The following is a 13,575-nucleotide window of genomic DNA, read 5'->3' as shown; positions in this document are numbered from 1 at the left end:
CTCTTAGAATATACTGGTGCAACACAATTCATTCCTCTTACTAGCCACAGCTTCTGTCCGGTTTTGTTTACTGCTTGATCTTCTCCCAATCAGCCCTCTGACATTTGGGCTTTGCTGGCACCTTGATGAATAACCCAATAGGGTGATGGGTAATGCTTATATGAATGTGTTTCATCTTCCTTACCTTATTTACAGATCATCCTTTGCACAGTACAGCCGTGGCGGATGAAGGAGAGGAACAACTTGAACAAGCGGTGGCTCCACAAACGGCAAAATCGGCACAGCAAGTGCCTCCTTCAAAGAAATCATTTAAAAAAAGGTACCATGAATTTCAGAATTTCATGTGGTGCATACTTCATGAGGAGGCCAGGTCCACATGAGGATAAAATCAACAGCACAAGTTTATCAGCTGCTTTTCTCGATTTCGGTATGCATCATAAATAACCAGGTGTACAATTGTGCAAAGGGGCTACATCCCCATTTCCTTCTTTGCTAAATATTGTGTGCTCAGAGTTTGATCTGGATCTCTGTATTTGTGATGCTCTGTGCACAGTGATATGCCAGCCAATGAATATCCTCTGAGATCTGAGAAAGTGCTTCCTCCAGAATGTTGTTACAATATGCATATTTGAATACCAACTTCAATAGAGAACACCCATGTCGGTGCCATTTCCACTACATTTGTGTCATTTATGTTATTTCCATGGCTACACACTATTATAATGCATGTACAAGAAATGTCCATACCATGTGCATCTGTGTCAGTCATCAACAAGATATTGCCATGTCATATAGCCGATGGTACATTTTCGAATGCTTCTGTCAGGTTATTACTGTGCCTCATATTGTCGGGGACTTGCATGATCTTAGTGTTACTTGGTGTGTCATTAATTCAGAAGTGTTAAGACAGATCCTATGTTGCAGGGGTCCTAGAACCACATTTTTTGAACACCACACCCCCAACATTTTTGCTTCCCCCCCCCCTTTATTTTTGGGATCAATTGCTTCTTTTGATGGCCAGGGCCTTGTAGCCCCCCCTGCCACTGCAACCCTTTTTACCTAACTTAAGGTTTGTGGCATTGGGTCGTCCCTAAGGCCCCAGTCCCAAGGGTGCCATTCGGGCAACCAATTTTTGCCCTAAGGTTATTCTATCACCCTACATACGTTTTAGGGAAGTAGTAGCAGCAGTATTTTAGTTTTGGGTTCATACGGGTTATTAGCCATTTTACTGAATTGGTATCCCAGTGTCCTTTTTGGTAGCCGTTGGGGCATCAGTGAATTTTCTTTTTAAATCCTGTTCTGAGCCATTTTATAGTTTAGGACTCTTTGTTCAGGGCAATCACGAGGTGGCCCTAAAATAGCTGTTCTGACCACGTGGGCTCTTTTTGAGGCAACAATAGCAACCTCCACATTGGTTCAAACTGGTTTTCGGCACTTGAAGTCCCTGAAGCTCTCACTTTTTGTGGGGGTGGTTTTGGCTAAGTGGCAGTCCTACTAATCCAATGTTGTTGGTCATCTAACCCTTTTCCTCAGCCCCTCCAGCATTTGGTTGGCTGGCCTTTGTCCAGCCCTTTTTTGCAGTGGACATAGGGGCCCTGCCAGGTCCCTGCTTCACTTTTTTTTTTTTCTTTTTTCCATTTCCTGTTATCTGCTTGCAGGAAGCAGGTTTACTGACCTGCTTGAGGAGATTTTCCCACTGACTCCTGCTGGCTACAGTGGCTTGTGCATATCGCGGTTTGGGTTTTTCGCCTCTTGAGGTCCGGTCACGGCATTCTAGAATCTTTTGCTGTCGCCTCGCATCTACTGGGCTGAGCCCTCCACACTGTAACATTTGACTGGGCTATTTACCATCAGGGTCCTTGCTTGGTTGTGGGTCACTGCTGCCGTCAAAAAGAGGGTTGAACCCTCAAAATGTTGCCAAATCTTCATCAACGGCAGAGGGTGCCTCCAGCAGTTGTCTCATTTGATGCCTTGGTCAGAAGATTATGTATCTGCTGCGTGCTGTCTTGGCAGGTTCCCACATATTCCTGGAGTCTTCTTTGCAGAGTTTGTATTACTTTGTTCATTTCCTTGGTTGATTGGGCCATTGCTGGCTCAGGGTGCAAGCCCCTGGGTACAGAGTCCTAAAAACACACAAGGAAAGAAGCCCGGTACTTACCAGGTTATTTCGTGCTACTGGAGCCATTCTCATCGAAAGCAACTATGTGACTACTTAACTCTGGGTCTTAGGGTGGTGATTATTCAAGATACTCATCCTCAGAGGTCCCTATTGTCAGAGGTCGAGATTCTTTGGAAGCGAGTCTCTACCGTATTTACACTTCTATTTGAGGTTCTTGTGCATTCTTTTCTGGGGCTTCTGGTTCGTCCATTGACCTGTAGTTCTGTTCTTTGGGGTCTCTTCTTGCCTTCCCTGGGTTTGTTTGCTGCTGAATCAGCTTCTGTGCGGTAGTACTGACGTACCTCCATTAAAGCGCATGGCCCATTGACTTTCCTCTCATTCTTTCCGATGGAACATTCAACCTGCTATGGAACTCTCCTAATTGTCTCTGAAAGTACTTACCTACCCCAGGGAATTTAGACAGTACCCAAAAGGGTTCAGTGAGCTCTGGACCTAGAATGATAATTCTGGTACTTACTTGTGATTTTATATGCATTTTTAAAGTCGAGGTCTGCATTTCTCCAATAAGGAATGCTTTTTAACACTGTAGCTCATTTTGATGACATTGTAAATATGTTTCCCTTAAATGTATTGCTATGGTAGCTGTTGCTAAAATACATGCCCATGGATGTGGTTAAAATGTTTCCTGCCTTCCATGACCATATGTGAGTACCTTGTGTGCATTTTTATAATTATTGCGATGCAATAGACCGTGCCGGTCCCAGTTCTCCCATCACCCTGTGTGAGATTTTTGGGTGCGCCCCCACCGTTGTGGCCCACGCATGCGTAGTAGTTCCAGAATAAAATGTGATGCCTCAATAAAAAAACAGCTGGTCTGGCTGCATTAAAATGCCAACCTAGCTACGTAATAATACATACCATGCCTGGTTTGTCAAAGATGCCCAGAACAACAGTCGTGCCACAGTAAGAAAGTGCTAGACTGGCTGACCCAACATGTCAGTCTAGCCACATAACATATAACATGCTTGCTTTTATCATTTCATGGGTTCTCTTTTAAAAAAATGCAAGTGCCATTATGGCATCCCGCCCCTCACCATGTAACCCGCCAAAATCAGCTCCTATGCGGCCAGCACAAACACATGCGTGCAGCCATTCACTCGCTCGTTTCTCAAACCATTCACTTGCTCACCCATACATCATACACTCGCTGATACACACACACACACACACACAATGCATACTACATAAAGCACCCTTGCATGCATACATCATAAACATGCAGCATGAATGCGCACACACATACATAAAAACATGTTTGTTTCTTACCTGCTCCAGACCTGAATCCGTCTTCGCCACAAAGGCCTCTGCTCCAGCCGACTCCCGCGATCCGGCCTGCACTACACAGACAGGAAACAAGGAAGTTGGTTTTCTAGCACAAACGTTTCTGAAGTCGGAGCGCATGCACTCCATCTTCAGAAGGCTTGACACCTAGCTGGGCGGGATTAAGGGCTGATGCGCCCTTTATTTGTTGCGCTCCTGTGCAGCCGCACCACTCGATCACCCTTAAACTGGCCCTGTCAATAGAGGATCAAAATTAATGGGGAGTGTCTGCGTTGCCCTTGGGGATTTTTGTTAAAAATGTCTATTTCCCTTTCCTGCCTTCCCCTTGTGTTCGGACCTGACCACTGGTCTAGGCCCAACCAGATATAATCAAAGTGGGTTGTGTCTTTCGGACACTGTACTTGAATTGTGCAGGCCCATAGGGGGGCTTTACCTACTTCTTTGATTTTGTGGTTCCCTTGTTCTCACCACCCCTGTTAATTATATTGGGGGCCTGCCTGTGGTGGACCAATGCCTAAACAGTGGGGTAAGGAGAGACCTTTAAGACCCTTAATTTAAAAAATAATAATATACTGGGTATCTGTTTAATAGTGTATTATATCTTAAGTGCTTATTTGACTCCTAGATTTATGTGTGTGACTTAATAAAGTATATATTTTTTCAATGTATGGATTTTCTAGAAATAAGTTTGTTGACCTTTGTGTCAACCTGCTACCCCTACCTGAGAATCGAGCCTTGTTGCTCTGTCCCTGTTGCCTACCTTAGGAGAGGTTTTACTTCCCTTTCTTGTCAGATATTAGCTCCCCTCTGCCCTCAGTGGTTGTAGTTGGTTCCCTCAACAGAGGGTGGCACAAAACCTGCCTTAACAAGAGGTTCTTACCATAGATCACAGTATCGCTATCAATGCACATGATTTTAGCGTGCTATATTGTCAATAAAGCATGCCATACACTGTACCCATTTATGCCTAGGAGATTGCTGTTGTCAGACAACATTATGAATAAACGATATGATGCCATTATATGCCTTTTTTGCGATCAAATACAGTTGATACTCGGGAGGGATGTAAGTGTGTCCACGCTGCAGTGGCTCGTGAGCTTTCTTAATGTTGGCTTCCATTGGATGGAAATATCAGAGCCTAGAGCCATGGTTTGAACTAAGCACTAAAAGTAGCAGTTCTTAGGTTTTGTAGGTTTGTATTTTTATTTCCTGCTGGCTGCTCGATACCACTCAGCGGAATGGTCCATTTACCATTGTCCTCTGACAAAGCTATGTATCCCTTTATCAATTCGACACAAATGATGTTGTAATACATTTCAAATCACAAGCTAGCTAGTTGGTTGAATGTTAACATTTCACTCATAGCACATCTGTCAGAAATGCAGTATAAAGCGCGACCAGAAGGAATCCTTCAATGTCAATGTTAAATGGACACTTCGAAACTTTTAAGCAAAATAGCTCATTTCACAGTTGTGTATTTGGTACATATATAAGTAATTTGTTCTGAACCATTTTTAATTTGCTTGTGTTGCTATCGCCAAAAAATGTCAATTTTATCCTACGATTTCATTTTGTGGCCTATAAAAGCAATGCTCAATGTATGTCTTATGCAGCCATTGAACACTGAAGTACAGCCTAAATGAAAATGTTGTTTTTTAAATAGTACTCCACAAGTATTTAGCTCATGGTGGTTAACAAGGGGCACAAGAAGGTCTTGCACGCTGTTAATTGGGGATGCAAATCGGAGCACATATTCTACCCGCTTCCTCCCCACCTGGTTGCCAATTGCCTACAAAGCAGGGATGCCCAAAAAGCATCTTTCTGTCTGTTTAATAGTTTTACACGGGCCCTGCATAGATAGCCCCACTGCACGCCAATTCCTTCCATGTATTAGTGCTTCACTAACTTTCACACTTTCTTACTGCTTTTTCCACTCATACGCATGGCAGGAAACTGCATGTTTCTCACTGCCTAATGATTTATACTGAACGGTGACTGTTGCACTTTCCAATTTTTCCCCTTTCTGAGTGCTTTCATTTTCTATTGGATACTTTTTTTTTAGCCAAATGTGCATCAGCCTTGCTTCAGTTTGCCACATGCCTTTGGCTGACCTGCACTGTAACTGTGTGACTGGCTCTGGTAGCAATTCATCCGGTAACCACTTATGTCTTCTGCAGCAAGCTAGTGACAAGGTCCTTGAGGACTTCTCTCCAGTTGATGTCCAGGATGGGTCAGATGCAAAAATAAATATCCACTGCATTGCCGGTAACCAGTAACCATCTGTTGAACCGGGCAAGACAGGCTTGATGCAATGTGTGCTACTGAAACTTTCCGTGCCTTTCCGTGATAGTTTGAGGGTCACCATGAACGATCAGGGAAGTCTCAACCTTGCACGTATATCAGCAAGTACCTCCAGTTCGGAATGATGCTGGTTTTAGAACATGTACTAAATAACCTATCCAAAACTTCACAAGATTATGAAGGTATCTGCAATGCAGCACACCAGATTCAGCTGGAAAAACACACGTAATCCTGATCAGAGAGATTTGTTTATGTAACAAACCCTGCACCCTGTGTATACTGCAGTGACTGCACCAAAAGGTCCAGTGCAGGTTCAAACATCAGTGCCAGTGAATCTATCCGAAAAAAGCAAACCTCGGTGTGCTACGCCAGGCATTTATTTATTTTATTTATTTATTGGTCATTTGTTAGGCGCTTATACAATTAGTAAAACAGTTTGAAAGCACCCACAGGGCGACAGTGTGGCGACAGGGGAGGTAGACAATGAATTATAACAAAGTTAAATAATTGAATTAATAGTATAAAACAAATAGTGAGACTTACGGGCATGGGAGACAAACCTACTATGCGTTGCGAGTGTTCAGACCGTGCAGGTGCAGGGGGAGGGGGTAAGGGATAGATGCTGTGTTGTTAAGGAGAAGTGCTCGGGGTGAAGTGCTAGAAGGGAAGAATGTAAGTTCAACCTCCCGTGGGGATGGAGAGTCAAGTAAGTGCAGTGAATAGGCAGTGGCTGGGATGAGAGATGTGGGAGGGGCAAGGCCCGAGGGTACATAAGGGCCCAGCACATCAGTCACGCAACTGTGTGATTAGCAGGGGAGAGAGGAGGAGAAGAAAGAGGTAAAGAGAAAGGTCTTGAGGCTTTTCCGGAACTTAAGGAGGTCCTGCTCAAGCCGTAGGGGAAGAGGGAGGCTGTTCCAAAGGATGGAGCCCGCTGAGGAAAGTGATCGCCCACCAGCTTGCTGTTTATCAAACCTCTTCACACGCAGGGAGTTGGTGCCAGTGGAATGCAGAAGTCTAGAAGGGGAGTATTTAGTCAGGAAGCGTTGAAGACCGAGTGGTCCTCGACCCCAGAAAGCCTTGTGGATGATAGAGGGATTTGAATTTAATCCGTGCTGAGACCGGGAGCCACTGAAGGCTTTGTGGGGCAGGAGAGATGCAGTCCCTGGGCTTGAGGCAAGGATAAATCTTGCTGCCCTATTCTGGGTTAGCTGGAGGGGTTGCAGTGTGGACGCAGGAAGATTGAGGAGGCTATTACAATAGTCTAGCCTGGAGAGAACCATAGCACAGGTAATGTTGAGTCTCTGGGGGAAGGTGAGGAAGGATAGAGTACCTTTGAGAAGGAAGAGGTGAAAGTGGGACTTCTTGACAATGTCTTGAATATGGGGGATGAATGAGAGCGAGGGATCGAAGAGGATTCAGAGATTTCTGTCTACAGAGGAGGGGGCTGGGGAGAATCATAGGAATCCTAGAAGGTATCAAAATGATCTGTGCTGGCACAGTCACTTTCTGCTCATCATTATAACGAAAAGGGCAGAAGAATGGATAAAAAGGATGAGATGGGCATAGCATTCTTCCTTGAAGGTTAGAGAAACGTTATATATTGTTTAAGTTGTATTTTTCCAGATAATCAGAAAAATCAAAATATGATAGCCTACATATATAAGTAACATAACATACAACAGTGAAAATCAAAACTTGTTCCAATCCACCTTTTTATGTAAACTGTTATCTTTAAAAAAATAAATAAGACTCAAAGCCACGTTGTCCAGTGTTTGCTGTGAAGTAGATGTACGTTCAACAGAACACACAAGAAAGAGAACTATATGAAGTGTCACGAGGAATAACTTGAAGGGCAGCAGAGTTGAGTAGCTGCAGTCTGTGTCAGTCTACCCTGTCAATCTCTACAGAGACCCTAGTCTCTCTTCAGTTGCTGTTTCCAGTGTGTGGGAGGTCCATAAAACCCCATACTAACCGCAGAGCGGCCACGGAGTTGGCGGCAGAGTTGAGTAGCTGCAGTCTGTGGCAGTCCGTGGGCAGGTCGGGCAGACCTCCAACCATGGAACTGAAACCCCCGTCGGACCAGGAGGACGATCGGCGATGGATGCGGAGTGCCAGCGTATCCCACAACAGATCAGAGCCAAACAGGGGCCCCTCGACCCGAATGACCTCCGGTTCTCGTGGATGCCCTCCTCCGATTCTGTCCCTTACCAAATATCCTAAGGGTGTTACTACCACAGCCACAGCTAGCGCGCTTTCACCAGCAGCAATATCGATCGTCTGTGCGGGGGCCTCAACCCCCTTTCTCCAATTCTCATCTGGTCAGGCTGACTCGGACATGGATGCTTTTACCAACTTGGATACCCCGACGGAGAGCGAAGATACACCGAGCGGTGCATCGACCCCAGCGGTGAATGTGTTATCACAGCCGGAGCAACTCAGGTGGTTCAAACTCCCGGCTCACCCCCAGTGCAGGCTGCTGAAGGGCGGACTGCGAGGGACTCGCCTGCCGGTTCGAGTTGTCCCGCCGGGTCTGCTCACGGGCTGCTTCAAGTGCACGATTTGCTATCCACGACCCGACCTCCACTCACCGTTTCTCCACTGTTGACAGCGGGTGCTCGTGGTCCGCTGTCTGATGTCCGATGCCGCAGAGGTCCCGGTCAGAGTCCCGGGCTCAGACTTCACCTTCGTGCTCGTGTTGCCGGAAGGAGCGGAGATGCAAGGATCTTCATGGGAGCAAAGGCGGTCTGAGGCTTTAATCCACGCCTCCGAAGACGCCTCCCCGCCTCCAAGTGAAGGCGGAGCCAAGCGGCTCCCAGAAGAAAACCAGCTGACCACTTCGGAAGGACGAAAGCCTCGGGCTCCGCTCTCGGAGTCTAGTGTGCAAATAGACGACTCTATTGTAGAATTGGACATTACGGAGTCCTCCACTTCGCTTTCTGTGACTCCCCCACCTAAGAAAAAAAATTATAAATCAAGATATGGACCTAAGGCATCTCACTCATCAGCGTCAAAAAAACCAAAAACTACCCAACAAAATGCCCATAACAAAAAAAAAAAACATCTGCTCCGAAGACTTTGTCTAAAACAGTGATATGCAATTCCCTGAAGGAATACTTTGTGAGCCAAGGGAAAAGAAAATATGACATCCTAAAAGAACTAACGGACGCAGAGATACTAGAAGTTACCTTCGAGCACTCAACAGGTCCAAATCAAAGCCTGCCTGCTTTAACAGAATTCAGCGATCTCAACAAAGAAAAATGCCCTTTTAGTCTTCCGGGTTCAGGTGCTGGAAATCTGACGCCTTTGCGCCCGATAACCCCACCAGCCCCCGAAAACTTACCATCTCCTACTAACTCTACAGATTACATTAACTGTAAAGACCTGGGGCACGCCTCTCCTAACCTCCCTATACAGAACTCCTTGCCATTACCAACTCCTACATTGCCGTTGCTGCCGCAATCTATCTCGCCTAACATGGGACAAGCCGAGAGGGCGAGGGCACATGAATCACAAGCATAGGTCCCCTCCGCGTCCTTAATCCAGGGAATCGCAGAGGGAAACCAGACCAGTTCCATTTTAAGCCTCTCACCACACAAGTGAATTTATCTCCAATCACTAAGGACTCAAGATGGAGGGAAAAGAGAGAGTGTGGAGCAAAACCCCTCCCCCTTGACACCGCCCCTAGTGACACCAAGAAGAAAAAGTAAACCAGGTGAGTGACAGCAAGATGAAACTCAGAAAGATTCACCTCCTAAACGACTAGATATAGCAACCCTAATGTCTGCAATTACCATCGCTCTTGCCCCGTTCGGTAAACTATACGAGGCAATAAGTGACTCACTCAAAGATCAAACAACCTTGCTTGCAATGACTCATAAGAAATTGATCTATCTGGAAGGGTATATCGCAGCAAAAGAAAAATTGGACTCCGAACTGTTCAACAAAATTCTGCTTACGTTCACTAGATTGACCCTAACACCGAAGCAGTCAAGACAGAGAACCATTGAGATCAAAGATTCCACAGATTAAGGATCCCAAACATAAACCGCCTTTCGATTTGGCCAACAGTTGACATCCAACCAACGAGCGGCGGATAAAAAGTTGCTTTTCGTCAATTCCCCTGATCTTCAGACCAAACAAAAAAAGAGCCTGTCTCTCCCTGTTCTCCCGGTCCGAACTGACCTACCTCTGATGGAAAATGGCTTACGGGGGCCCACTACCCCCCCCTCTTACAATCAAAAGGGCAACCTTTCAAGCAACTTGAAACCCAGAACCAGAGGAAGACCTTGGACGGTGTACCAACGGCTTCAAAGAGGGTGGAGACAGTAAAGATGTCGCTACAGACCAACAAAACCACAGAGCACTGTGAACGTAAGGATTCAAAACGCCAGTTCCTCCAAACGGGCCCCTCAGTCAGGCCTAAAATGAAAGAACCCAAGGAAAATGAACTTTTGAGACCAGTACCATCCAGTGTTCCTCAAGAAGAAAACTTCAACCTGGTAAATCCAAGAAAGTCCCCAATCACAGAGGACTTTATGAGAGATAAAAACCTCATGAACTTAACCATCCACTTATCCCCGACGAGCGTTGTCGAACCACAGAACTGGCACTTTGGCAAGCAAACAACACCAAATAAAAGTAACAAGTTCTTCTCTCCTCTCCTGAAAAAACGCAGACAACAGAGTGTCGCACGCAAGGAAGAGGCCCAAGCCGACCACCCCAGACACCTGAGAGGCCCGCAAGCAACCAGAAACCTTGCCTCAGAATCAAAAAATTGACAAAAAGAAACAGAATGAAAGGTTTAAGAGTACAAAAAGCAAAGAAGTGGAAGAAGTCTGGATAACCCAAGAATACCCCATAGCCCGAAAAAGCAAGTCCTAACAGACTAAAATTCTCCTCTAAAATCCACAGGCCTCAGCAAAACTTGACTCTGTCTATTATTTTCAAGATAGAACAGATTCCACAAAACTCAGAAGCAATAACTTTGAACAGAGGCACTGTCTTAAAAATTCTGAAACTCCCCAAAAACTTCAAACATTTGACAACAAGAGATTTAACACTAGTGGAACCTTACCACAAAGGACACAGGGCTAAGGCTTTTCTTCACGTCAAAGCCCACGCGGTGAGGAGGGACTCAAGATACGACGCCAGTGACCTCCGCAAACGTGGGTACACCATCACAGAATGGTCAAGTTCAGCAGAAAAAGAAACCAATCGCGCGTTGAACTCGCGGTCCACTCAGAATCAACATGTAATGGAAACAAACTGGAGCACCCACGATCATGTTAAACCTACAAGCCACCGGTCGGCCTCCTCCCACGACTTTGGCAAAGAGTACACAGGTTCAAAAAGAAAAGCAACCCAACACTCCTCGGGGAGGGAAAGAGAAGACAGGAACCCAAGCCCAGTTCCACATCGATTACCTAAAACATCAAGCAACGACATGAATGTAAACTTAAATGAAGAGACGAGCGAGAGGTCACCGCCAGAATCCTCAATATTTCGTCATCATTCGCTCCTATAAAACAACTGCTAGCATGGCTGCCCAAAGCGCCAAAGTCCTCAACGAAAAAATAGCAATCAACATCAGTGAGTCTGCCAAACAGAGAAACAATCCAACTTTCAACTTCAGCAGCCTCACAACACACGACGACGACTCAAGACCGCTCTGGTATCACAATGATGTTGTGGAACACAAGAGGATTCAGCCACCTTACAAGACCAGGTGAAGTCAACCTTGCGGAATACGATATTATAACGCTGCAAGAAACATGGCTCCTAGACAAACCACGAATCAATGGCTTCTCACTCATGGTTTTGCCTGCCAGCAAAGGCCGACTGGAACGCCCCTCTTCCGGTCTTTTGGTTGCAGTCCGGAATGGAGTGGGTCTGTCAATCAAACGACTAGCCGCTACTCAAAACCACCTAGCAGTGCTAGTGGAATGGGCTCCCTCTTCTGAATCAGAAAAAAAAACAAAAGGAGACCCAATGGCTGGCCATAATCACTACGTATTGGAACCCGCAGTTTATCACTGACGAGAAATTTCTTAAACTCATCGAAACAGAGATCGATGGAATTCTAGCAGCTCAAGAAGAAGCGCAAATCATAATAAGTGGCGACTTAAACGCGATGTGCCCAAAAAAGGGACAAAAAACCATCCACCAGAGAAAATATTAAGGCCGAGTCTCGAGGGAAGAAATGGCAAACCCTAATGAACACCAGGAACCTTCATTACATCGAGGAAGCCCTCCTCCCCACAAACCTCATCCCGACTTGGGAAAGAGGCGCGCAAAAGGGAACTATCGACTACATCTTTACATCTGAGGGCATGTTAGCCCGGATTGCCACATTCGAAATACTGGGGACCTCCGCCAGCGACCATAACATTCTGAAAGTCAGCTGGCCGTCAGAGTACAACACAAGAGCATTCCTGTCGGAAGCCCCGGAACCTACAACTCAAGGAAATCGACTCAGACTTGCGACTGAAAGGATCAGAGAACTGATGAGAAACTACAAAAGACAACAGTACAGGGAAACTGGGCCCTTAATCCATCTACCAGATTACCAACCTCTGCTAATTCCATATTACTCAAAAACACAACAAAAGCAGAGTTTTCAGTCAACCATTTGCACGAGTACAACTTGGAGTTGGTAATCAAAAGGCGAGAACTGCGGAAATTGAAGAGACAAGTGACAAATTTAAAAACAACCGACGCAGTGAAAATCTACTTGAAAGATTTTCAAAGATCTAAGATCTAAGATTCCACAGATCAGCCTCATGCCAACAAGATGCCGAAGAAATGCTAATGAAATTGGCAGACAAAAACTCGGGAGCCTTTTGGCAATTGATAAAAAAGAACGACAACCCTATGTCCTCCTCAGCATCAAACTGTGTCGCAGAGGAAGTCTGGACAACTCACTTCTCTTCTATTTTCAAGCTCCCCAAGGCGAATTCTCTTACTACAGGCACGCATTCGGATCATACCGTTTGGGAGGACTTCTCTGACACTGAAGACATTCTGTCAGCTATAAAAAGGCTAAAATCGTCAAGAGCTCCGGGTCCCGACGGAATTACCAACATCGACTTAAAAAACCATCTGCTAGAATGGGCCTCCTTCATCAGTCAAGTCTTTAAGAACTGTACCATGTCCAGATCAATTCCAGTTTCATGGTCCACCTCAGTGGTCGCCCCCATATACAAGAAAGGAGACAGGTCGGCTCCTGTAAATTACCGCCCAATAGCTTTGCTGGATACCATCGGAAAGATCTATGGTTTGTTTCTACAAAGGAGTTTCCAAACTTGGGCTAAATCGGCTGAATGCAATGACCCTTTCCAACCTGGCTTTATGAAAAACTGCGGAACTCATGTGAACATCCTGATCCTCAGTATCCTGAAGAGCAAACTCATGGAAGGGTCTGGGAAGATCTTCTTAGCCTTCATAGACCTTACCGAGGCTTTCGACCTAGTCGATGGAGAGATGCTATGGTCCAAATTGTCCTCTTGGAACTGCCCGACTGCAATACTAGAACCCATCAAAGCTCTCCACACAGGAACCTACATGAGAGTTAAACTGAACCCTCAAGGCTTACTCTCAGAAGTTATACCAACATTCCGAGGGGTCAAGCAGGGATGCCCTTTGGCCCCGGCCCTGTTCATCTCTTTTTTAGGGGACTAGAACGAAAGTGCAAATCAAATAAGATCTTTTCCACCTAAAATTGGCCAAACACCACTAGCTTGACTCCTTTATGCTGATGACATTATCCTCCTTGACCAGACGGAAATGGGTCTCCAAAGACAACTGGATAATGTGGC

The 13,575-nt window shown here is 45.7% G+C and overlaps 1 protein-coding gene across 3 annotated transcripts in view; it reads left to right on the top strand.

Moving 5' to 3' along the window:
• CENPU (centromere protein U) overlaps positions 1-13,575 on the top strand; it is a 797,426-nt gene that overhangs the window by 242,817 nt on the left and 541,034 nt on the right. For all 3 annotated transcript variants that reach the window (XM_069631498.1, XM_069631499.1, XM_069631497.1), the window contains exon 5: positions 196-319. In XM_069631498.1, coding sequence (XP_069487599.1) covers positions 196-319 — 124 coding nt within the window. The remainder of the gene's footprint in view (positions 1-195; positions 320-13,575) is intronic.

Source organism: Ambystoma mexicanum, chromosome 6q, assembly GCF_040938575.1.
Source record: "Ambystoma mexicanum isolate Mex_15411 chromosome 6q, UKY_AmexF1_1, whole genome shotgun sequence".
Lineage (NCBI taxonomy): Eukaryota > Metazoa > Chordata > Amphibia > Caudata > Ambystomatidae > Ambystoma > Ambystoma mexicanum.
This window is presented reverse-complemented; position numbering and strand designations above follow the sequence as displayed.